Source organism: Mustela nivalis (genome assembly GCF_964662115.1).
Source record: "Mustela nivalis genome assembly, chromosome: 6".
NCBI lineage: Eukaryota > Metazoa > Chordata > Mammalia > Carnivora > Mustelidae > Mustela > Mustela nivalis.
This window is the reverse complement of record NC_139025.1, coordinates 786886-814332: the sequence shown is the minus strand read 5'-3', so window position 1 is coordinate 814332 and position 27447 is coordinate 786886. Positions and strand designations below refer to the sequence as shown.

The 27447-nt window shown below is 41.0% G+C and overlaps 1 protein-coding gene across 1 annotated transcript in view; it reads right to left on the bottom strand.

Annotated features, from left to right (window-relative positions):
• Positions 1-27447, bottom strand: part of LOC309867990 (uncharacterized protein) — a 368605-nt gene that overhangs the window by 172347 nt on the left and 168811 nt on the right. Inside the window, exon 6 of the mRNA XM_082737339.1 lies at positions 14406-14782. Coding sequence (XP_082593465.1) covers positions 14406-14782 — 377 coding nt within the window. The remainder of the gene's footprint in view (positions 1-14405; positions 14783-27447) is intronic.

Here is a 27447-nt window from a genome sequence, read left to right as displayed (position 1 = left end):
TTGGGGCAACATGGATGGAACTAGAGCGTATCATACTTAGCGAAATAAGTCAAGCAGAGAAAGACAACTATCATATGATCTCCCTGATATGAGGAAGTGGTGATGCAACATGGAGGCTTAAGTGGGTAGGAGAAGAATAAATGAAACAAGATGGGATTGGGAGGGAATCAAACCATAAATGACTCTTAATCTCACAAAACAAACTGAGGGTTGCTGGGGGGAGGGGGTTTGGGAGAAGGGGGTGGGATTATGGTCATTGGGGAGGGTATGTGCTTTGGTGAGTGCTGTGAAGTGTGTAAACCTGGTGATTCACAGACCTGTACCCCTGGGGATAAAAATATATGTTTATAAAAAATAAAAAATTAAAAAAAAAAAAAGAGGGAGGGAGCCAGCAGAGGTGACCCACTGGAAAGTAATATCCCAATAAGAGAGTGCCCTGCACCTGGGGACCAGCAGAAAGCACTCAAAAACAGCAAAGAATCACGGGGTGGGGGGGATTGCAGGAATCAGGGTGTTAGGGTCTGACTGAACCACCAGCGTGCCTGAGAGTGCCTGGCGCTCGGCTCCCCTGAGGGGTTGGGAGCCTCGCCAGCCAACAAGCACAGCCTTTTTGCAGTCCCCACGAGAGTGCCCTGCCATGCCATCACAGTCCGAGTGTGCACTGAGCCCTCCTCTGAGAGAGGTGCACACAAATGCCAGCAGGGTTCCCTCAGACCGGAAAGACCAGGCACTCCCAGCCAGGGCCAGCGGGAAAATCTCAGTGTGTGATCCATGCTTGGAACCTCTCTGGCAGTCCGGAGCTGCCCAGACAGGCGCTGCTGCCCTGGTTTTGGGTACAAGGAAAAAATCCTGAGTCCCCAGGGACCACGACTGGGAACCTGCTCTGCCAGCGGCCAAGGGGAGATTTATTTGGGCTCTGCAGCCATACTGAGGCTTCTCTCTGAGAGCGAGGTCAGGGTGCAGTTTGCTTTCCTCTAAACCTACAAAAACCATCAAAAGCAGTCAAGGTGAGAGAGAAAAGAAAAGTGAACAAATATAAAAACCTCCAGAGAACAAAAGCCTGAAAAAACCAGTTTCCTCAGAGTCCACCCCCTTGAGGGGGACCAGGGAACTTAACTGAGAGAACATCATTGACTGAAAACCCACGTGGCAGGCCCCTCCCCCAGAAAACCAATCAGGAAAGGAAAAAAAAAAAAAAAGACAATAAGAGAACAACCACCACTACTTCATAGGACAATTTTTATTATCAATTCAATCCCACTATTTTGGCTCATTTTTTATATAGTTAATTTTTTATTATATAGATAATTTTTTAACCTATTTACCATCACAGTGAGATGTCTAGTACATCAAATTCCATAATAACCTTCTAACCTGAACTTTTTTTTTTTTTTAACTTTTTATTTTTTATAAACATATATTTTTATCCCCAGGGGTACAGGTCTGTGAATCACCAGGTTTACACACTTCACAGCACTCACCAAAGCACATACCCTCCCCAATGTCCATAATCCCACCCCCTTCTCCCAAACCCCCTCCCCCAGCAACCCTCAGTTTCTTTTGTGAGATTAAGAGTCACTTATGGTTTGTCTCCCTCCCAATCCCATCTTGTTTCATTTATTCTGCTCCTACCCACTTAAGCCTCCATGTTGCATCACCACTTCCTCATATCAGGGAGATCATATGATAGTTGTCTTTCTCTGCTTGACTTATTTCGCTAAGCATGATACGCTCTAGTTCCATCCATGTTGTCGCAAATGGCAAGATTTCATTTCTTTTGATGGCTGCATAGTATTCCATTGTGTATATATACCACATCTTCTTGATCCATTCATCTGTGGATGGACATCTAGGTTCTTTCCATAGTTTGGCTATTGTGGACATTGCTGCTATAAACATTCGGGTGCATGTGCCCCTTTGGATCACTACATTTGTATCTTTAGGGTAAATACCCAATAGTGCAATTGCTGGGTCATAGGGCAGTTCTATTTTCAACATTCTGAGGAACCTCCATGCTGTTTTCCAGAGAGGTTGCACCAGCTTGCATTCCCACCAACAGTGTAGGAGGGTTCCCCTTTCTCCACATCCTCGCCAGCATCTGTCATTTCCTGACTTGTTTATTTTAGCCATTCTGACTGGTGTGAGGTGATATCTCATTGTGGTTTTGATTTGTATTTCCCTGATGCCGAGTGATATGGAGCACTTTTTCATGTGTCTCTTGGCCATCTGGATGTCTTCTTTGCAGAAATGTCTGTTCATGTCCTCTGCCCATTTCTTGATTGGATTATTTGTTCTTTGGGTGTTGAGTTTGCTAAGTTCTTTATAGATTCTGGACACTAGTCCTTTATCTGATATGTCGTTTGCAAATATCTTCTCCCATTCTGTCAGTTGTCTTTTGATTTTGTTAACTGTTTCCTTTGCTGTGCAAAAGCTTTTGATCTTGATGAAATCCCAATAGTTCATTTTTTCCCTTGCTTCCCTTGCCTTTTGCGTTGTTCCTAGGAAGATGTTGCTGCGGCAGAGGTCGAAGAGGTTGCTGCCTGTGTTCTCAAGGATTTTGATGGAGTCCTTTCGCACATTGAGGTCCTTCATCCATTTTGAGTCTATTTTTGTGTGTGGTGTAAGGAAATGGTCCAATTTCATTTTTCTGCATGTGGCTGTCCAATTTCCCAGCACCATTTATTGAAGAGGCTGTCTTTTTTCCATTGGACATTCTTTCCTGCTTTGTCGAAGATGAGTTGACCATAGATTTGAGGGTCTATTTCTGGGCTCTCTATTCTGTTCCATTGATCTATGTGTCTGTTTTTGTGCCAGTACCATGCTGTCTTGATGACAGCTTTGTAATAGAGCTTGAATCCGGAATTGTGATGCCACTAACGTTGGCTTTCTTCTTCAATATCCCTTTGGCTATTCGAGGTCTTTTCTGGTTCCATATAAATTTTAGCATTATTTGTTCCATTTCTTTGAAAAAGATGGATGGTACTTTGATAGGAATTGCATTAAATGTGTAGATTGCTTTAGGTAGCATAGACATTTTCACAATATTTATTCTTCCAATCCAGGAGCATGGAACATTTTTCCATTTCTTTGTATCTTCCTCAATTTCTTTCATGAGTACTTTGTAGTTTTCTGAGTATAGATTCTGTGTCTCTTTGGTTAGGTTTATTCCTAGGTATCTTATGGTTTTGGATGCAATTGTAAATGGGATTGACTCCTTAATATCTCTTTCTTCTGTCTTGCTGTTGGTGTAGAGAAATGCAACTGATTTCTGTGCATTGATTTTATATCCTGACACTTTACTGAATTCCTGTATAAGTTCTAGCAGTTTTGGAGTGGAGTCTTTTGGGTTTTCCACATATAGTATCATATCATCTGCGAAGAGTGATAATTTGACTTCTTCTTTGCCGATTTGGATGCCTTTAATTTCCTTTTGTTGTCTGATTGCTGAGGCTAGGACCTCTAGTACTATGTTGAATAGCAGTGGTGATAATGGACATCCCTGCCGTGTTCCTGACCTTCGTGGAAAAGCTTTCAGTTTTTCTCCATTGAGAATGATATTTGCGGTGGGTTTTTCATAGATGGCTTTGATGATATTGAGGTATGTGCCCTCTATCCCTACACTTTGAAGAGTTTTGATCAGGAAGGGATGCTGTACTTTGTCAAATGCTTTTTCAGCATCTATTGAGAGTATCATATGGTTCTTGTTCTTTCTTTTATTGATGTGTTGTATCACATTGACTGATTTGCGGATGTTGAACCAACCTTGCAGCCCTGGAATAAATCCCACTTGGTCGTGGTGAATAATCTTTTTAATGTACTGTTGAATCCTATTGGCTAGTATTTTGTTGAGTATTTTCGCATCTGTGTTCATCAAGGATATCGGTCTATAGCTCTCTTTTTTGGTGGGATCCTTGCCTGGTTTTGGGATCAAGGTGATGCTGGCCTCATAAAATGAGTTTGGAAGTTTTCCTTCCATTTCTATTTTTTGGAACAGTTTCAGGAGAATAGGAATTAGTTCTTCTTTAAATGTTTGGTAGAATTCCCCCGGGAAGCCGTCTGGCCCTGGGCTTTTGTTTGTTTGGAGATTTTTAATGACTGTTTCAATCTCCTTACTGGTTATGGGTCTGTTCAGGCTTTCTATTTCTTCCTGGTTCAGTTGTGGTAGTTTATATGTTTATAGGAATGTATCCATTTCTTCCAGATTGTCAAATTTATTGCCGTAGAGTTGCTCATAGTATGTTCTTATAATAGTTTGTATTTCTTTGGTGTTAGTTGTGATCTCTCCTCTTTCATTCATGATTTTATTTATTTGGGTCCTTTCTCTTTTCTTTTTGATAAGTCGGGCCAGGGGTTTATCAATTTTATTAATTCTTTCAAAGAACCAGCTCCTAGTTTCGTTGATTTGTTCTATTGTTTTTTTGGTTTCTATTTCATTGATTTCTGCTCTGATCTTTATGATTTCTCTTCTCCTGCTGGACTTAGGGTTTCTTTCTTGTTCTTTCTCCAGCTCCTTTAGGTGTAGGGTTAGGTTGTGTACCTGAGACCTTTCTTGTTTCTTGAGAAAGGCTTGTACCGCTATATATTTTCCTCTCAGGACTGCCTTTATTGTGTCCCACAGATTTTGAACCGTTGTATTTTCATTATCATTTGTTTCCATGATTTTTTTCAATTCTTCTTTAATTTCCCGGTTGACCCATTCATTCTTTAGAAGGATACTGTTTAGTCTCCATGTATTTGGGTTCTTTCCAAACTTCCTTTTGTGGTTGAGTTCTAGCTTTAGAGCATTGTGGTCTGAAAATATGCAGGGAATGATCCCAATCTTTTGATACCAGTTGAGTCGTGATTTAGGACCGAGGATGTGATCTATTCTGGAGAATGTTCCATGTGCACTAGAGAAGAATGTGTATTCTGTTGCTTTGTGATGGAATGTTCTGAATATATCTGTGATGTCCATCTGGTCCAGTGTGTCGTTTAAGGCCTTTATTTCCTTGCTGATCTTTTGCTTGGATGACCTGTCCATTTCAGTGAGGGGAGTGTTAAAGTCCCCTACTATTATTGTATTGTTGTTGATGTGTTTCTTTGATTTTGTTATTAATTGGTTTATATAGTTGGCTGCTCCCACGTTGGGGGCATAGATATTTAAAATTGTTAAATCTTCTTGTTGGACAGACCCTTTGAGTATGATATAGTGTCCTTCCTCATCTCTTATTATAGTCTTTGGCTTAAAATCTAATTGATCTGATATAAGGATTGCCACTCCTGCTTTCTTCTGATGTCCATTAGCATGGTAAATTCTTTTCCACCCCCTCACTTTAAATCTGGAGGTGTCTTCGGGCTTAAAATGAGTTTCTTGGAGGCAACATATAGATGGGTTTTGTTTTTTTATCCATTCTGATACCCTGTGTCTTTTGACAGGGGCATTTAGCCCATTCACATTCAGGGTAACTATTGAGAGATATGAATTTAGTGCCATTGTATTGCCTGTAAGGTGACTGTTACTGTATATGGTCTCTGTTCCTTTCTGATCTACCTCTTGTAGGCTCTCTCTTTGCTTAGAGGACCCCTTTCAATATTTCCTGTAGAGGTGGTTTGGTATTTGCAAATTCTTTCAGTTGTTGTTTGTCCTGGAAGCTTTTAATCTCTCCTTCTATTTTCAATGATAGCCTAGCTGGATATAGTATTCTGGGCTGCATGTTTTTCTCGTTTAGTGCTCTAAAAATATCATGCCAGCTCTTTCTGGCCTGCCAGGTCTCTGTGGATAAGTCAGCTGCCAATCTAATATTTTTACCATTGTATGTTACAGACTTCTTTTCCCGGGCTGCTCTCAGGATTTTCTCTTTGTCACTGAGACTTGTAAATTTTACTATTAGGTGACGGGGTGTGGGCCTATTCTTATTGATTTTGAGGTGCGTTCTCTGAACCTCCTGAATTTTGATGCTCGTTCCCTTTGCCATATTGGGGAAATTCTCCCCAATAATTCTCTCCAGTATACCTTCTGCTCCCCTCTCTCTTTCTTCTTCTTCTGGAATCCCAATTATTCTAATGTTGTTTCGTCTTATGGTGTCACTTAATTCTCGAATTCTCCCCTCGTGGTCCAGTAGCTGTTTGTCCCTCTTTTGCTCAGCTTCTTTATTCTCTGTCATTTGGTCTTCTATATCACTAATTCTTTCTTCTGCCTCATTTATCCTAGCAGTTAGAGTCTCCATTTTTGATTGCACCTCATTAATAGCTTTTTTTTTTTTTTTTTTAAAGATTTTTTATTTATTTATTTGAGAGAGAGAGATCACAAGTAGGCAGAGAGGCAGGCAGAGAGAGGAGAGGAGGAAGCAGGCTCCCTGCTGAGCAGAGAGCCCGATGCGGGACTCGATCCCAGGACCCTGAGATCATGACCTGAGCCGAAGGCAGCGGCTTAACCCACTGAGCCACCCAGGCGCCTTTTGATTTCAACTTGGTTAGATTTTAGTTCTTTTATTTCTCCAGAAAGGGCTTTTATATCTCTCGAGAGGGTTTCTCTAATATCTTCCATGCCTTTTTCGAGCCCGGCTAGAACCTTGAGAATTGTCATTCTGAACTCTAGATCTGACATATTACCGATGTCTGTATTGATTAGGTCCCTAGCCTTCGGTACTGCCTCTTGTTCTTTTTTTTGCGTTGAATTTTTACGTCTTGTCATTTTGGCCAGATAAGAGTAAATGAAGGGGCAAGTAAAATACTAAAAGGGTGGCAACAACCCCAGGAAAATATGCTTTAAACAAATTAGAAGAGATCCAAAATCGTGAGTGGGGAGAAAGGGGATAAAAAGAGGTTCAAAAAGAAAGAAAGAAAAAAAAAAAAAAAAAAAAAAGGAAAAAAGAAAAGAAGAAAAAAAGAAAAGAAAAAAAAAATTTTTTTTAAAAAAGAAAACACCTGAGAAAAATGTAAAAAAGAAAAAATATATATATTAGATAAACTAGTAAAAAATCGTTAAAAAAGAAAAAGGTAACAGTTAAAAAAAAAAAATTTTTACCCGAAGGCGAGAAGAAAAAGAAAAAAAAAAAAAAAAAAAAAAAAGAAAAAATTAAATTAACTGCAAGACTAAAAAAAATCACAGGAAAAAAGCCATGAGTTCCGTGCTTGGCTTTCTCCTCCTCTGGAATTCTGCTGCTCTCCTTGGTAATGAAACCGCACTCCTTGGTAGGTGAACTTGGTCTAGGCTGGATTTCTTGTTGATCTTCTGGGGGAGGGGCCTGTTGTAGTGATTCTCATGTGTCTTTGCCCCAGGCGGAATTACACCGCCCTTACCCGGGGCCGGGGTGAGTAATCAGCTCGGGTTTGCTTTCAGGAGCTTTTGTTCCCTGAGCGCTTTCCGTAGAGTTCCGGAGGGCGGGAACACAAATGGCGGCCTCCTGGTCCCCGGCCCGGAGGTGCCGAGAGCCCAGGGTCCCACTCCTCAGTGCGCCCTCAGAGAACAGCGCCCAGTTACTCCCGTCTGCCTGACCTCCGGCCGCGCTCCGAGCTCACCGAGCCTGCGACCGGTTCAAGGTAACACCGAGCTGTGATCTTACTGTTGGCTCCATCTCTGTAGGCGGCTTTCCCGTTCCAATACCCGCAAGCTCTGCGACACTCAGACACCCCCGATCCTTCTGTGACCCTGCGGGACCTGAGGCCACGCTGACCCCGCATGGGCTTCGCCCCGGTTTAGCCTCTGGAGCAATGTCCCTCAGCGGAACAGACTTTTAAAAGTCCTGATTTTGTGCGCGGTTGCTCCGCCGCTTGCCGGGAGCCGGCCCCTCCCCCCGGGGTCTATCTTCCCGTCGCTTTGGATTCACTTCTCCGCCGGTCCTACCTTTCAGAAAGTGGTTGTTTTTCTGTTTCCAGAATTGCTGTTCTTCTTCTCTTCGATCTGCCGATGGATTTTCAGGTGTCTGCAATCTTTAGATAAGCTATCTAGCTGATCTCCGGCTAGCTGAAGCAGTCTCAGCTTGCTACTTCTCCGCCATCTTGACTCCTGTATTCTAACCTGAACTTTTTGATACATACACTTGTGTTTTCCTTTTGCATTTCTATTTTTTAAATTTCTTTTTTTAAATTTTAGTTTAGTCTAGTTTATTCCTTTTTTAATTTTTATTTTCTAATATTCATATAGAGTTAAACTTCAAGGTAATCCCCTTTCCCCAATCAATGCCACCCCTATAGGTAAACCAATTCCTAATTCCCCCTTATCTTAGGAAAGTTGAGTCCTTTTAACAAAGATATCAAGATACATCCAAGAAGAATCAAAACAACATTCCTCACACACACTGAGAATTTACAACCACTCTCCCATCTTTTTCTTCCACCAGTATTTCTGTGTTTTTGTGTTTGTCCTAATAGTATATAAATCTTACACTTGGGGTTCTTTTTGATGGGGTTCTTCCTTTATTTGCATATATATATGCAAATATATATATATATATATATATATATTATTTTTTTCTCTTGTCATATACTTTTATTAGTCTTTTTGTTTGTCTGTGTCTCTTTGTATACTTCATAAATCCTACCTTGGAGCCCCTTTGGATTGAACCTTCTCTTTTATCTCACCTTTCTTTCCTGTCTCTCTCCCTCTCTCTTTTTTTCTTTTCCTTTTCTTTTTCCTCTTATTTGAGTGGGGAAACCTGATTGCTCAGAAGCATTCCAGGTTGCACCTTAACTGCACCACTGTCGATACACCCAGCTACACCCGTTCAGCCATCTCTCACCAAAATGACTAGGAGGAGGAATGCCCAACAGAAGAAGAATACAGAGGATGGACCTTCTGCAACAGAACTAACGGCTATCAACATAGACAATATGTCGGAAAGAGAATTCACGCTAAAAATTATCCAAGCAATAGCCAGGTTGGAGAAAGCCATGGGTGACCAAACAGAATTGATTAGGGCAGAACTGAAAACGACCAGAGATCATGTTTTCAATATTAGGGAAGTGCTGAAAGCTACCAGGGATGAGCTTCACAATGCTTTCAATGAGTTCCAATCTAGTCTAAATTCTCTCAATGCTAGAGTAACTGAGACAGAAGATAGAATTAGTGATCTGGGGGACAAACATATAGAGAGATAGGGTCAGGAGGAAGTCTGGAACAAACAGTTTAGAAGCCACGAAAAAGGAATCAGGGAAATAAATGGTGCCATGAAACGTAACAACGTCAGAATTATTGGAATCCCTCCCTGAAGGGGAGGAGAAAGAAAGAAATCTAGAAGATATAGTGGAACAAGTTCTTCATGAAAATTTTCCAAATCTCGTGAATGGAACCAGCGTTCATGTACTAGAGGCTGAAAGGTTTTCCCCCAAGATTACAGATTCTAGAAAGTCATCGAGACACCTAGTAGTAAGAATGAATAATTATAATTTTAGGCAGAACCTCTTGAAAGCAGCTAGGACAAAGAAGCTCCTTACTTACATAGGAAAGCCCATCAGAATAACGTCAGACCTGTCCACAGAGACCTGGCAAGCCAGAAAGGGTTGGCAAGATATATAGGGCACTGAATGAGGAGAACATGCAGCCAAGAATACTTTATCCAGCAAGACTGACATTCAAAATGGATGGAGAGATAAAGAGTTTCCCTGACCGGAAAGGCTTAAAAGACTATGCAACCACCAAGCCGATACTGCAGGAAATATTAAGGGGGCTTCTTTAAAGGAGGAAAAAGCCCAAGAATAGCATTGAACAGAAATATAGAGACAATCTACAGAAAGAAAGACTTCAGAGGTAACTCGATGTCAATAAAAACATATCTATCAATAATTGCCCTCAATTTGAATGGCCTAAATGTGCCCATAAAATGGCACAGGGTTGTAGACTGGATAAAATGACAAGACCCATCCATATGTTGTCTACAAGAGACCCATTTTGAACCTAAAGATACACCCAGACTGAAAGTGAAGGGATGGAGAAGCATCTTTCATGCCAATGGGCCTCAAAAGAAGGCTGGGGTAGCTATTCTCATATCAGACAAATTAGATTTTAAACTAAAGACTGTAGTCAGAGATACGCTACATCATTCTTTTTTTTAAATTTTATTTATTTATTTGACAGAGATCACAAGTAGGCAGAGAGGCAGGCAGAGAGAGAGAGAGAGAAGCAGGCTCCCAGCTGAGCAGAGAGCCCGATGTGGGACTCGATCCCAGGACCCTGAGATCATGACCTGAGCCAAAGGCAGCGGCTTAACCCACTGAGCCACCCAGGTGCCCCACGCTACATCATTCTTAAAGGCTCTATCCACCAAGATGATCTAACAATTGTAAATATCTAAGCTCCCAATATGGGAGCAGCCAATTACATAAGAAAACTGTTAATCAAGATAAAGAGTCATATTGATATGAATACACTAATCGTTGGAGATCTTAACATGCCTCTCTCAGAAATAGATAATCGAAGCAGAAAATCAATAAAAAAACAAGAGCATTGAATGACGCATTGGACCAGATGGACCTTATAGATATAGACAGAACATTCCACCTTAAAACAACAGAAATCTCATTCTTCTCAAGTGCACACGGAACCTTCTCCAGAATAGACCACATGCTGGGTCACAAATCAGGAATCTACTGATACCAAAAGCTGAGATCATTCCCTGCATATTCTCAGATCACAATGCTTTGAAACTGGAGCTCAATCACTAGGAAAAGTTCAGAAGGAACTCAAACACCTGGAAGCTAAAGACCACCTTGCTTAAGAATGCTTGGATCCACCAGGAGATCAAAGAAGAACTGAAAAAATTCATGGAAACCAATGAGAATGAAGACACTTTGGTCCAAAACCTATGGGATACAGCAAAGGCGATCCTAAGGGGGAAATACATAGCCATCCAAGCATCTCTAAAAAAAGTTGAAAAATTCAGAACACAGCAGCTGTCTCTACACCTTAATGAACTGGAGAATCAACAACAAATCAAACCAACTCCACACATAAGAAGGGAACTCATCAAGATTAGAGCTGAGATCAATGAGGTAGAAACCAGATACAGTAGAACGTATCAATGAAACTAAAAGCTGGTTTTTTGAAAGAATCAATAAGATCGATAAACCATTGGCCACACTAATCCAAAAGAAAAGAGAGAAAGCTCAAGTTCATAAAATTATGAATGAAAAGGGAGAGATCACAACGAACACCAAGGAAGTAGAAACAATCATCAGAAGTTATTATCAACAGTTATATGCCAATAAGCTAAGCAACCTAGATAAAATGGATGCATTCCTGGAAAACTATAAACTACCAAAATACAATCAGGAAGAAATTGACAACCTGAATAGACCAATATCTAGTAACAAGATTGAAGGAGAGATTAAAAACCTCCCAGAAAACAAGAGCCCAGGACCTGATGGAGTCCCTGGGGAATTCTACCAAACTTTCAAAGAAGAAATAATACCCATTCTCCTGAAGCTGTTTCAAAAAATTGAAGCAGAAGGAAAACTTCCCAGCTCTTTCTATGAAGCCAGCATTTCCCTGATCTCCAAAACAGGCCAAGATCCTACCAAAAAGGAGAATTTCAGACCAATATCACTGATGAATATGGATGCTAAGATTCTCAACAAGATCCTAGCAAACAGAATCCAACAGCACATTAAAAAGATATCCACCATGACCAGGTGGGATTCATCCCTGGGTTACAAGGATGGTTCAACATTCGCAAATAAATCAATGTGATAGAACAAATTAATAAGAGAAGAGAGAAGAACCACAGGGTTCTTTCAATTGATGCAGAAAAAGCATTTGACAAAATCCAGTATCCATTCCTGATTAAAACGCTTCAAAGTTTAGGGATAGAGGGAACATTCCTGAACTTAAAGAAATTAAAAATTAAAAAAAAAAAAAGTTAAAGCCACTTGACAAGTTCTAGAATAAGAATGCAATAAAGTTTGGAATGTTGTGATTAAAAAACACAATGATATATTACCTTACATGAGTTAGAAAGACTAAAATCAACAGGACAGGGAACAAGAAATTTTGGAGAGGATGTGGAGAAAAGTGAATGCTCTTGTGCTCTTGGTGGCAATGCAGGTTGATACAGCCACTTTGGAAAACAGTGTCTAGGTTCTTCAAAACTTAAAAATAGGACTACCCTATTATTCAGCAATTGCACTATTGGATATTTACCTCAAAGATACAGATGTAGTGAAAAAAGGGGCACATGTACCCCAATGTTCATAGGATTAATGTTCACTATAGTGAAACTGTGGGAGGAGCTGAGATGTCCTTCCATAAATGAGTGGATAAAGAAGACGTGGTCCATATGTACGATGGAATATTACTCAACCATCAGAAAGGATGAATACTTTTATGGATGAATACTGTTATGTCAACTAGAGTAAGTAAAGCAGAGAAAGATAATTATCCTATGGTTTCACTTCTATGTGGAACATAAGGAATAGTGAGGAGGACCACAGAGAAAGTCAATTATCATACGGCTTCACTTACTTGTGGATTAAAGGAATAACAAGAGGGACATTAAGAGAGGGAAAGTAAAAGTGAGTTGGGGGAATTTGGAGAGGGATATGAAGCATGAGAGCCTGTGGACTCCGAGAAACAAACTGAGGGTTTGGGAGTGGAGGGGGGTGGAGGGATGGGTGAGTCTGGTGGTGGGCATTAAGGAGGGCACGTATTGCATGGAGCTGTAGGTGTCGTGCATAAACAATGAATCTTGGAACACTGAAAAATAAAATAAAATAAAAAAGAAATCAGAGAGGGAGACAAACCATGAGAGACTCTGGATTCTGGGAAACAAACAAGGATTGCAGAAGTGAGGGTGGTGGGGGATGGGCAGCCAGGTGATGGGGAATAAGGAGGGCAGGTGATGTCGTGAGCACTGGGTGTTATACACAACTAATGAATCTTTGAACACTACATCAAAAACTAATCATGTACTATATGTTGGCTAAGTGAACATTAAAAGAGAATATAGACTTTTTTTCACATTTTTAAATTTTTTTTCAGTGTTCCAGAATTCATTGTTTATGCACCAAGGAAATAAGAGCTTTGACACACTGGACCAAATAGACTTCTTAGTTATTTATTTGGGACCTTTTTCTTTCATTTTGAGAAAGGAGGTAGAGGATTCCCAGGTGCATTGCGTTTGTTCCCCCAAAAGTATCATGTGACATGATGAACACAGGGTTTTATACTGAACAGATAGATCGTTGACTATTATATCAAAAGTCAATGATGTTCCATCCATGTTGTCGCAAATGGCAAGATTTCATTTCTTTTGATGGCTGCATAGTATTCCATTGTGTATATATACCACATCTTCTTGATCCATTCATCTGTGGATGGACATCTAGGTTCTTTCCATAGTTTGGCTATCATGCTTAGCGAAATAAGTCAAGCAGAGAAAGACAATTATCATATGATCTCCCTGATATGAGGAAGTGGTGATGCAACATGGAGGCTTAAGTGGGTAGGAGAAGAATAAATGAAACAAGATGGGATTGGGAGGGAGACAAACCATAAGTGACTCTTAATCTCACAAAACAAACTGAGGGTTGCTGGGGGGAGGGGGTTTGGGAGAAGGGGGTGGGATTATGGACATTGGGGAGGGTATGTGCTTTGGTGAGTGCTGTGAAGTGTGTAAACCTGGTGATTCACAGACCTGTACCCCTGGGGATAAAAATATATGTTTATAAAAAATAAAAAGTTAAAAAAAAAAAAGTCAATGATGTACTATAACTTGGCCAATTGAATTAGAAAAAAAAAACATATGCAGCTCCTGGTTTCTTTGATCTGTTCTGTGTTTCTTAGTTTCTATATAATCTTTTTCTTCTCTAATCTTGCTATTTCCTTCCTTCTGCTCTATTTAGGATTCAGCTGTTGCTCTTTCTCAATCATCTTTAGGTATAATGTTAGGTTGTTTATTTAAGATTCTTCTTTCTGGAGGTGCTCCTATATGCTGTGTATTTCTGTCCTGGGACCACCGTTGCTGCAGAGAAGTTACAGGATGGTGATAAAGGTTTTTTACTCTTTTCTTCGATTTAATTTTATTTTTTCAGTGGCGATTTTATACTCGTGTGTGTGTGTGTGTGTGTGTGCACGTGTGTGATATTCTGGCTCTGTTGGAGGTTCATGTGATTCACAGTGAGTGCCAATGAGATTCTTATAAAGGTTTTGTTGACATGCATCACGATATTTGTAATTTATTAGTATTTAAGGACAAGAGGAAAGTAATGTAACTGATTTTTTTTTTTTTTGCATATTAGTATATTTTTCTTCCTGTTTCAACTAAGTTTCTAAGTCAGGGAGTGAATAGGTAAGCACAGAATAATGTCAATGAGGCTCCCCTGGGAAAGTTGCTCTATGGAGAGGAAACCCCAGACCCTGACAGGAAACATGCCCTAGACTCCATGTGCACCTGCTCCTGGGACCAAAGACAGAATCGGTGAGTAGTGTGCACCCTCTGCTGTTCTGATACCCTTGTAGTTTGAGGTTTGTGTCTGGGCTCACACTGTAGTCCCCTCACTGTGTCTGTTGCACAGTAATACATGGCCGTGTCCTCGGTTCTCAGGCTGTTCATCTGCAGATACAGCGTGTTCTTGCCATTGTCTCTGGAGATGGTGAATCGGTCCTTCACAGAGTCTGCATAGTATATGCTATTTCCATCACTCCTAATCCATGCGACCCACTGCAGCCCCTTCCCTGGAACCTGGTGGATCCAGTTCATGTCATAGTTACTGAAGGTGAATCCAGAGGCTGCACAGGAGAGTCTCAGGGACCCCCCAGGCTCCACCAGGTCTCCCCCAGACTCCACCAGCTGCACCTCACACTGGACACCTGCAGACACAAGACATCCTAGTCAGGAATCCATCACAAACTGATGGTTTCTCTCACTCATATCCACTCACATACTCAATGTCTCTTGTTCTCCATAAATTACCTTTTAAAAGAGCAACAAGGAAAACCCAGCCAAGCACAAACTCCATGGTGAGTTCTGTGTTCTGACCAGATTAGTGAATGTGGACACCTGGAAATCCCAGGCCTGGGGCTCCTCTCCCAGCTGCATGGTCCGGGCTGGGCTGTTTTATTCAGTGGAGGGAAGATCCTATTTGCATTTTCTCTGAGTATATAGTTAGCTCCAGACTCAGGTTCAATTCTTTACAAGTTAAAAACAAAGATTGGGGACGCCTGGGTGGCTCAGTTGGTTAGGCAGCTGCCTTCGGCTCAGGTCATGATCCCGGCGTCCTGGGATAGAGTCCCGCATCGGGCTCCTTGCTCCACAGGGAGCCTGTTTCTCCCTCTGACTCTGCCTTCCACTCTGTCTGCCTGTGCTTGCTCTCGCTCGCTCTCTCTCTGACTAATAAATAGATAAAATCTTAAAAAAAAAAGATTGCATTGTTTCTGGATCGCTTCGTTTAGATGACACTTTGACAATATGCAGTATTCTTTTTTTGTTGTTTGTTTAAAAAATGCATTTATTGGGTGCCTGGGCAGCTCAGTGGGTTAAAGCCTCTGCCTTTGGCTCAGGTCATGATCCCAGATTCCTGGGATCAAGCCCCCCATCGGTATTTCTATTTGTCCAGGAGCCTGCATCACCACCCCCCTCTCTCTGCCTGCCTCTCTGCCTACTTGTGATCTCTGTCTGTCTAATAAATCCAATCTTTAAAAACTGTATTTTTTTGGTAGAAAATATTGGAAAAGAACATCAATATTATAAATTCCCATTCATGTTAAGAACCCCTGGGGATAAAAATATATGTTTATAAAAAATAAAAAGTTAAAAAAAAAAAAAAGAATTCCATCAGAGCCAAGTTCAAATATACCTTTAATATAAATGAATAAACTTTGTAAAAGTACTAGGATTATCAGTTTCCAAGCTTTCTCTTGTGTTCCATTGTCCTGTGTGTCTGTTTTTATGCCAGCACCATACTGTTTTGATGACAAGAGCTTTGTAATCTAGCTTGAAATTGGAGTGTGGTGACTCCAGGTGGCTTAGTTGCCTGTTTGCTTTCTTTCTTTCATTTTTAAATTTCTTTTATTTATTTTAAATGTCTTTTCAGTGTTCAGAATTCTCTGTTTATGCACCACGCCCAGTGGTCCATGCAATACGTGCCCCCCTTAGTACCCATCACCAGGCTTACCCAACCTCCCACCTCTCTCCCCTCCAAAACACTCAGTTGTTCCTCCGAGACCACAGTCTCTCATGGTTCATCTCCCCCTCCAATTTCTCCCAACTCCCTTCTCCTCTCCATCTCCCCATGTCCTCCGTGTTATTTCTTATACCCCACAAGTAAGTAAAACCATGTGATAACTATCTCTGCTTGATTTATTTCACTCAGCATAATCTCTTCCAATCCCGACCATGTTGATACAAAAGTTGGGTATTCATCCTTTCTGATGGAGGCACAATTCTCCATGTACATCTGGACCACATCTTCCTTATCCATTCCTTCATTGAAGGGAATCTGGGTTCTTTCCACAGTTTGGCAACTGTGACCATTGTTGCTATGAACGTTGGGGTACAGATGGCCCTTCTCCTCACTTAATATGTATATTTGGGTAAATGCCCAGTAGTGTAATTGCAGGGTCATAGGGAAACTCTATTTTAAATTTCTGTTTCTTATTAACATAAAATGTACTTTTAGACCTAGGGGTACAGGTCTGTGAAACTATTTTTAGTTTCATAAAGAATCTCTACACTGTTTTCCAAAGTGGCTGCACCAACTTGCATTCCCACCAACAGTGTAAGAGGGTTCCCCTTTCTCCACATCACCAACACTTGTTTACTATCTTGTTAATTTTGTCCACTTTAACTGGTGTTAAACTGGTGTTAACAGGTGTGAGGTAGTATCTCAATGTGGTTTTGATTTGAATCTCCCTAACTGCTAATGATGATGAACCTTTTTTCATGTCTCTGTTAGCCATTTGTATGTCTTTATTGGAGAAGCGTCTGTTCATGTCTCCTGCCCATTATTTTTTGACATCATTATCCATTTAGTGTGTGTTGAGTTTGAGGAGTTCTCTATAGATCTTGGACATCAATCCTTTGTCTAACGTCATTTGTGAATATGTTCTCCCATTCCATGGGTTCCCTCTTTGTTTTGTTGACTGTTTTCTCTGAAGTACAAAAGATTTTGAAATTGACAGAGGTCCCAAGAGTTCATTTTCACTTTTGTTTCCTTTGCCTTCGGAGACATGTCTTGAAAGAAGTTGCAGTAGCTGATGTCGAAGAGGTTACCGCTTATGTTCTCTTCTAGAATTTTGATAGATTCCTGCTTCACATTGAGGCCTTTTATCCATTTTGAGTTTATCTTTGTGTAAGAGAATGGCCAAGTTTCATTCTTATACACAGATGTCCAATTTTCCCAGCACCATTTATTGAAGAAACTGTTTCCCTTCTTCTCCCCTGGATATCTTTTCCTAGCCTGTTGATGTTTATTTGATCGTAGAGTTGCAGGTCCATTACTTGGCTCTCTATTCTGTTCCATTGGTCTATGTTTCTGTGTTTGTGCCAGTACCATGATGTCTTTGTGACAATAAGTTTGTAGTATATCTTGAAATTAGGAAACATGATGCCTCCAGCTTGGTTTTTCTTTTCAAAGTTTCCTTAGCAATTTAGGGTGTTTTCTGATTCCATACAAGTTTTTGCAATTTTTTGTTCCAGCACAAAGTAATGAAAAATGTTCCATGCTCATGGATTGGAAGAATAAACATTGTTAAAATATCTGTACTGCTCGGAGCAATCTGTACTTTCAGTGCCATCCCAATGAAAATTTAACCGGCATTTTTCAATACAAGGACTTTGAATGACACACTTGATCAGACTGATTTCTTATATTATGCTTTAAATTATTTTAATTTAAATTCAGTTCAGTTAACACACAGGGCTTTACTGGTTTCAGAGGTAGATTTAGTGATTCATTGGTTGCATATAACACCGAGTGCTCATTCCATCAAGTGCCCTCCTTAATGTCCATCAGCCAGTTACCCCATCCCCCACAGCCACCTCTAGTTTAAACACAAAATTTTTACTATAGTTTCAGGATTTGGATTGGGGAATGTCCATCCTAGAATTATAGCTTTATTTATTTATTTTATCACAACATTATCTGCTTAAATTCTTTCTTTTTTTGCTTACATTATTTTTAAAATTATGTTCAATTAGCTACCAAATAGTTCACCATTAGTTTTTTTTACATCATTAATTTTTAATGTAGTATTCAACAATTCATTATTTGTGTATAACTGCCACTGCTCTTCCCAGCATGTGCCCTCCTTATCTCCCATCCCCAAGTTACCCCATCCCCTGAACCCACCCCTCCAAAACCATGTTTGTTTCACAGAGAAACATATTGATTTCTGGTTTTATTTATTTATTTATTTTTAAGATTTTATTTATTTATTTGACAGACAGAGATCACAAGTAGGCAGAGAGACAGACAGAGAGAGAGAGGGAAGCAGACTCCCTGCTGAGCTGAGAGCCTGATGCGGGGCTCAATCCCAGGACCCTGAGATCATGAACTGAGCCAAAGGCAGAGGCTTAACCCAAGGAGCCACCCAGACACCCCTCTGGTTTTATTTATTTGGGGCTTTCTCTTATCTTTTGATAAATCTAGGCAGAGTTTTCTAAATTTTATTTTATTTTTTTCCAAAGAACTAGACCTTGGTTTTTTTAATCTGTCCTGTCATTTTTTGGTTTTTATATTATTTATTTCTGCTCTAGTCTTTAGTATTTCCTTCCTTCTTCTGTATTTAGTCATTGTACTTTCTCTAGCTCCTTTAGATGTAATGTTAGGTGGTGTCTTTTAGATTTTTCTTGCTTCTTGAGGTCTTCTTGTATTCTGTGTATTTCTGTCTTAGGATCACCCTTGTTAATTAAGTAAAAGTGATGAATGTTTTATACTTTTGTGTGAGTTTGTGTGTGTGTGTGTGTGTGTGTGTGTGTTTAATGTTCAGTCTCCATATCCACAACACACCTGGTGGGGTTTCACTGCTTTCTGATGTTGTCACTAACATTGATGCTCTGAGATTTGTTTAAGACAGTGACATCCCCCTCCAAAGACCCTTTCTTCTTTTACTTTGGATTGTTGATGCCTCTGTGCCCTCATGTGCAGCATGCATTCATGCTCCTTCTATCAAGTTTTCACATTGAGCTGGGTGAACTGTGATGCATACTGAGTGCCTCTGGGATTCCTGTAAAGCTCAGTTGATGAGCATCAGGATATTTGTGATTCATTGGTATTTAGGGACAGGAATAAACAATGTGAGTGTCTCTGTATTTTGTGCATTTTAGTATAATTGTTTTCCCATTAGAATAAATTTTCAAAGTCAGAGGGTGAAGAGTTAAGCACAGAATCATGTGTGCAGAGAGGGCCCTGAGAGAAAGTGTTCTCTGGAGAGGAATCACCATATCCTGACAGGAAACTTGCCCATAACCACCATCTGCATCTTCTCCTGGGCCTAAAGACAGAATTGGTGAGGAGTGTGCACCCTCTGGTGGTCCCTATCCTCTCCTACAGTGAGGTTTCTGTCTTGGCTCACACTGATGTCTCCTCACTCTGTCATTGCACAGTAATACATGGCTGTGTCCTTGGCTCTCAGGCCATTCATCTACAGAAACAGTATATTTTTGCCATTGTCTCTGGAGATAGTGAATCGGCCCTTCACAGAGTCGGTGTAGCTTTTGCTACTACCATCATAGCTAATCCATGTGACCCACTGTAGCCCCTTCCCTGGAGCCTGGAGGTCTCAGCTCATGTGGTAACTCCTGAAGGTGAATCCAGAGGTGGCACATGAGAGTCTCAGGATCCCCCCACTTCACCAGGTCTCCCCCAGACTCCTCGAGTTACACCTCACACTCAACACCTGAGGACACAAGACATCCTGGTTAGGAAATTGTTGCAGACCCATTTCTCCCACTCATATTCACCCTCACACTCAAGGTCTTTTGTTCACCATGAATTACCTTTTAAAAGAGCAACAATGAAAACACAGCCAAGCACCAACTCCATAGTGAGTTGTCTGTGTTGTCTTGATTACTGATTGGAACAGCTGGAAATCCTGGTGCTGGGATTCCTCTCCCAGCTACACAGTCAGGGCTGGGCTGTTTTAGTCAACAGTGGGAAGGCCCTATTTGTATGTTCTTTGAGTATATAACTAATTTTCAAGGTAGCATCCTCATGATGGCAGAGATCTAGAGCAGTTCTGAAGGTCCTGGGGGAGTTTGGTCACCATGATATCTTTGAGGAAACCGCACCCTTTTATTTTGTAATTTTGCTAGAGAAACTGCTTAGAACCCATTATCTTCCTTTTTTCACATATGCACCCCATCATCGTGATGTAGGTACCAATTTTACCAGTATTTTACAGGTGGGTATGTACACCCTGCAGCACAGAATGGTTGTGTGAATTTCCAGGTGAGGACAGCAAGTGAAATTAAGCCCCAGTGTCTGTGTCTGTGCTTCTCACCATGGGATCTATTTGCTCCTTTAAACCTCCTGCAGGACAGAGGTGGACATGAGATTTGCAGGCTTCCTTAATTTCCAGAATTCCCAGTAGACTGATGTGTGGAGACCAGATCTTTCTGTCACAGAAACATAGAGACACTGAGAAGCTTTGACAGAGACTTATAGAACTGTTGAAGACACTGTGGGTTACCAACAACCACAAGGGGCATTTACACCTGTTCTCTCTGTACACATCAATGGAAAACTTCAATAAAGATAAAATAATGGAATTATTTGTTAAATAATTAACGTCAGAACACCTGAGATCAGAAAGTATGCTGTTAATTAAAGACAATTCTTCATTTCTGAAATGGAGATCATCATACTTCTACATTCACATTTATTGCCATGATGATATCAATTGTATTTATCCCAATTCTTCACCCTTGGCAAGTTTGATTATTGCTATTTTGATGGCTTAATCAAAACATGTAGGACTCTTCTCTATTTCCAGAGATTTACAAACTGTTTGCTGCATTTCTGTCTGGGAAAAGTTAACAGAACATTTAGCTAGAAACCCTAGAGAGGAGACCAACCATCAAACAACCTCTTGTCCTTGATCTTGAGCTCTGTTGTTCTTGAGTCAGAGGGACTGTGAGTGCACCCTGTTGGTCTTAGTACAGCAGCAGGTGTCACAGACCCTTGCAGAGATACAGGGACTCCTCTTTTCCCTTCTCTGTTTATCCAGCATGGGAGGAGTTATTCTCTCAGTGTAACTACTACAGACTGTCCTGTTGAAATGACATGTCCTCATACTTACCTCCTTTACTTGAGCTCCTCACTCATGTCCTTAGGCTACAACATCCAACTATGTTTATTGTATTCAGAGGTGAGCAGGAATCTTGGATCAATTCCCTGTGATCTATATGGTGGCCGCACACTATGAGGTCTTTCCCTTCTGTTGGTATAAATTCGTAGTTTCTATTGTATGGGAAACGTCTCCTGTCTCAGTAAGGGGAGGGTCAGCTGTTTTCCTTGGAGGATTAGTCCTAGAAACCACGTCTCCATATTTTTCCAATTATATTTGATGTGAATCACTAATGAAGTTGCCATTGATCTGAGAATTGTCTTCAGAAGGTATTCGATCTTAGTCATTCAGGCAGGTATGAGGTGACATCTTGCCATGGTTTTGATTTGTACTTCCCTGATGATGACTTATGTTTAGCATCTTTTAATGTATCTGATAGTCATCTGGATGTCTTCTTTCAATAAGTGTTTACTCCTTTCTTCTTCTTTTACTAGTCTTTATAGATTATGGATATTAAACTTTATCAGATATGTCTTGTGCAAATATCTTCCCACAATTATGACTAATATGTGGGATTTATGAAGGAAAACAGATGAACATGAGGGAAGTGGGAAAAGAAAAAAAACTGTGGGAGGTAAACAACCACAAGTGAGTCTTAGTAATAGAGAACAAACCACAGATTGTTGGAGGGAGATGAATGAGGATTGGAGAGATGGATGATGAGCATGAAAGAAGGAACCAGTTTTGATGACACTAGGTGTTGTGCATAAGGATGAATCAGTGAATTATACTCCAGAAACCAATATTACACTGTGTGGTAACTAATAAAATTTAAAGTAAAAATAATAAGAAACAATCAGCAGGTCCAGGAATACATGTGTGGTGTCAGGCAGTGAGGACCAGGGAAAACATCGTAAACATTCATCCTCAAGCTCGGGCTTGTTCCCTGTGGAGGAATGGGAGGTGCAAGGGAAGGCCAGCTGACACTTGTCCATGCTTCATGAGTTCTGAGATGAACCGCTGGGATCCAGCCTGTCCCAAGAGCTCAGGACAACCACACTTGGGCAGGATGTGGGATGCAGGGTGTTTGGACAGCTGCCAGTGAGGTGTGGGCACAGAGAAGTTAGGAAATGCCAACCCGTATGGCACCGCACAGAGAGTCATGACAGTTTTAGTTAATTATGTCCACAACCGGTCAGGGAGAAAATGGATAAATCCAAAAAGTTGAGTGTCATTACTCTAGATCTCAATGGTTATGACCTTTGGGACATAATTTCTCTTTTTCTACCTAAATTAGAGAAACTATTCAAATTATTCTGAAACTTTAAAAACACTCACTCAACATGTGAGTGTAGATTTTCTGTATTAGCTGTCAAAAATGCCTGCTTTAATTTTTTTTATTTTAGAAAAAAACCAACACACCACATAATACAGAGAATCATAAATTTTTGAAATGTAAAATGCAATGGTGACAAGCATACACACCACATGATTTCACACTGTAGCATCTCCAACAGAGTCTCATTTCTTCTACCACACCTGACACGTGGACCAGCCCTTCCATGTTCAGGGCCTCAGGACTGGACCTTAGTCTTGTCCCTCATAGGATGTCATCTGCACCTTTCCAAGAGCTTCCTGGTGTTACTGGTTTAACTAAGTAGAGTTGAGATACATTGAGTATGTTAATGTTTACTGGTTGTGTTGTTCTATTCTTCTGTCATATACAAAGGACATAAACAGAAGGCAACTATACAAAAACTAAAATAAAGTAAATGAACAGTCAAGAAGCAAAATTTTAAAATAGGCAAGTAACTCCCTAACCCTACAAGCTATAAAACCTTGAGCAGTGTGGAGATTCCTCAAGAAATTAAAAATAGAACTTCCCTATGACCCTGCCATTGCACTCCTGGGTATTTACCCCAAAGATACAGATGTAGTGAAAAGAAGGGCCATATGTACCCCAATGTTCATAGCAGCAATGGCCATGGTCGCCAAACTGTGGAAAGAACCAAGATGCCTTTCAAGGATGAATGGATAAGGAAGATGTGGTCCATATACACTATGGAGTATTATGCCTCCATCTGAAAGGATGAATACCCAATTTTTGTATCAACATGGACGGGACTGGAAGAGATTATGCTGAGTGAAATAAGTCAAGCAGAGATAGTCAATTATCATATGGTTTCACTTATTTGTGGAGCATAACAAATAGCCTCGAGGACATGGGGAGTTAGAGAGTAGAAGGGAGTTGGGGGAAATTGGAAGGGGAGGTGAATCAGGAGAGACTATGGACTCTGAAAAACAATCTGAGGGTTTTGAAGGGGCGGGGGTGGGGGGTGGGAGGTTGGGGGAACCAGGTTGTGGGTATTAGAGAGGGCACAGATTGCATGGAGCACTGGGTGTGGTGCAAAAACAATGAATACTGTTATGCTGAAAAGAAATAAAAAATTTTTTAAAATTAAAAAAAAAGAGAGAAAAGCAAAAGAAAAACACGGGTATATGTATCAAAATGTTCAGGTTAAAAGTTTATTATGGAATTTGATGTACTGGACATCTCACTGTGATGGTAAATAGGGTAAAAAATTATCTATATAAAAAAATGAACCAAAATAGTGGAAACGAGTTAAAATAAAAGTTGTATCTATGAAGTAGTGGTGTTTGTTCTCTTGTCATCTTTACCCCACCTGGTTGGTTTTCTGGGGGAGGGGCGTGCCACGTGGGTTTTCAGTCAATGATGTTCTCTGAGTTAAGTCCTCCCACCCCCCTCAAGGGGGTAGGCTCTGAGGAAACCGGTTTTTCAGGCTCTTGTTTTCTGGAGGTTTTAATGTTTGTTCATTTGTTTTCTCTCTCCTTGACAGCTTTTATGGTTTTTGGAGGTTTAGAGGAAAGCAAACTGCATCCCAACCTCTCTCTAAAAGAGAAGCCTCAGTCTGTTCCCCTATGGGTGCCCCAGAGTACATAAGTTCCCCCTGGACTGCTGGCAGAGCAGGTTCCAAGTCGCAGTCCTTGGGGACACAGGATCTAGTGCTTGTACCCAAGACCAGGGCAGTGGTGGCTGTCTGGGAAGCTCCAGACCGCCAGAGAGGTTCCAAGCAGTGATCGCATACTGAGATTTTCCAGATGGCCTGGGCTGGGAGTACCTGGTCTTTCTGGGTAGAGAGCACCAGGCTGGTGCCTGAGCACACCTCTCTCAGGGGAGGGTATGGGGCTTGCGCGTTTCAAACTCTGATACCAAGGTGAGGTGTTCTGCTCTCTGTCCAGGATCACAGCCCCTCAGGGGAGCCAGACACCCTATGTTCTTAGGGGTGCTGGAGGATCAGGGACCAAGACCTGGTTTCTCCACCACACTCTCTCTAGTTCAGGGCCAGGGGTGTCTCTCCTTGGTCCGGGGTCTTAAGCCCTTTACCCTACTGGCCTGATTCCCACAATTTCTCCCCACGATCCTTTGCTCTTTTTGAGTGCTTTCAACCAGACTCCAAGTTAATGCTGGTCCCCAGATGCAGGGCACTCTTGTATTGGGGTATTACTTTCCAACCAGTTGCCTCTGGTTGCTCCCTCCCCCTTTTGTTTATCTTCCAATATTAGTCTGACATTCCCAATCTGCTTTACTTGCCCACTGGCATCTTCTGCCCCTGTAGAGATCCAGACATGCATAATTCTGATCTCAGGCTGATTTCATGGGTGATTGAAGTTCTTTGGTAGGTAATCGGCTCACTTTAGGGTACAGGTTGAAATGGCGCCTCCTCCTACTTTCTCACTATCCCGTCTTGTCCCCTTGGCTAATTGATTTATAAAAAATGAATGAGTTTGCTAGACACATGAAAAAGTGCTCCATATCACTCGGCATCAGGGAAATACAAATCAAAACCACAATGAGATACCACCACACACCAGTCAGAATGGCTAAAATCAACAAGTCAGGAAATGACAGATGCTGGTGAGGGTGCAGAGAAAGGGGAACCCTCCTACACTGTTGGTGGGAATGCAAGCTGGTGCAGCCACTCTGGAAAACATCATGGAGGTTCCTCAAAATGTTGAAAATAGAACTGCCCTATGACCCAGCAATTGCACTATTGGGTATTTACCCTAAAGATACAAACGTAGTGATCCAAAGGGGCACGTGCACCCGAATATTTATAGCAGCAATGTCCACAATAGCCAAACTATGGAAAGAACCTAGATGTCCATCAACAGATGAATGGATCAAGAAGAAGTGGTATATATACACAATGGAATACTATGCAGCCATCAAAAGAAATGAAATCTTGCCATTTGCGACAACATGGATGGAACTAGAGTGTATCATGCTTAGTGAAATAAGTCAAGCAGAGAAAAACAACTATCATATGATCTCCCTGATATGAGGAAGTGGTGATGCAACATGGGGGCTTAAGTGTGTAGGAGAAGAATCAATGAAACAAGATGGGATTGGGAGGGAGACAAACCATAAGTGACTCTTAATCTCACAAAACAAACTGAGGGTTGCTGGGGGGAGGGGGTTTGGGAGAAGGGGGTGGGATTATGGACATTGGGGAAGGAATGTGCTTTGGTGAGTGCTGTGAAGTGTGTAAACCTGGTGTTTCATAGACCTGTACCCCTGGGGATAAAAATATATGTCTATAAAAAATAAAAAATTAAAAAATAAATAAATAAATTAATTAATTAATTAAAAAAAAATGAATGAGACCCTGGTTTCTTTCACCTCTTCTGTTGTTTCCTAGTTTCTATATAATTTACTTCTGCTCTAATCTTGCTATTTACTTCATTCTGCTATATACAGGTTTCAGTTGATTTTTTTCTAACCCCTTTAGGTGTAATGTTTGTGGTTTATTTGATATCTTTCTTGCTTCTTGAGGTCTTCCTGTATGCTGTGTATTTTTTTCTTAGGACCACTTTTGCTTCAGAGAAATTACATGATTGTGATAGAGGTTTTATACTCGTGTGTGTGTGTGTGTGTGTGTGTGTGTGTGAGAGAGAGAGAGAGAGAGAGAGAGATATCATCTGGCTCTGCTGGAGGTTTTTGTGATCCACAGTGAGTACCACTGTGATTACTTTAAAGGTTTTGTTACCTGCATCAGGATATTTGTAATTTATTGGTATTTAAGGACAAGAGTTAACTAATGTACTTGACTCTGTATTTTGTGCATGTTAGTATATTTGTCTTTCTGCTACAACTAAGATTCTAAGTGAGAGAGTAAATAGGTAAGTACAGAATAATGTCAAGGAGGCTCCCTTGAGGAAACTGCTCTATGGAGAGGAAACCCCAGACTCTGACAGGAAACCTGCCATAGCTTCCATCTGCACCTGCTCCTGGGAGTAAAGACAGAATTGGTGAGTAGTATGCACTCTCTGCTGGTCTGATACTCTTTCAGTTTGAGGTTTGTGTCTGGGCTTACACTGAGGACACCTCACTGTGTCCTTCACACAGTAATACACGACCGTGTCCTTGGCTCTCAGGCTACTCATCTGCAGATACAGCATGTTTTTGCCATGGTCTCTGGAGATGGTGAATCGGCCTTTCACAGAGTCTGCATAGTATGTTTTACTTCCATCACCCCAAATAACTGCGACCCACTGTGACCACTTTTCTGGAACCTGGTGGATCCAGTTCATGTCATAGTTACTGAAGGTGAATCCAGAGGCTGCACAGGAGAGTCTCAGGGACCCCCCAGGCTCCACCAGGTCTCCCCCAGACTCCACCAGCTGCACCTCACACCTGACACCTGTAGACACAAGACATTCCAGTCAGGAATTTGTCACACCCCTATGGTTTCTCTCCCTCACATCCACTCACATCCTCAATTTTTTTTGTTCTCCAGAAATTACCTTTTAAAAGAGCAACAAGGAAAACCCAGCCAAGCACAAACTCTGGTGAGTTCTCTGTGATTTGTCCTGCTCAGTGAATGTGGACATGTGGAAATCCCAGGCCTGGGGCTCCTCTCCCAGCTGCATGGTCCGATCTGGGCAGTTTTATTCAGTGAAAGTAAGACCCTATTTGCATATACTCTGAGTATATTCTTAGCACCAGAAGTAGGTTCAATTCTTTACAAGTTAAAAACAAAGATTCCATTGTTTTTAGATCACTTTGTTTAGATGGCACTGTGTCAGTATGTAGTATTTTAACATATGAACAGAATTGTCTTTTCTTCTTTTTCCTATTACAGCATTTTAAAAATTGTTTTGCTATGTTACTCACTATACAGCACATCATTAGTTTTTGATTCATTGTTTTTTGTATAACACCCAAT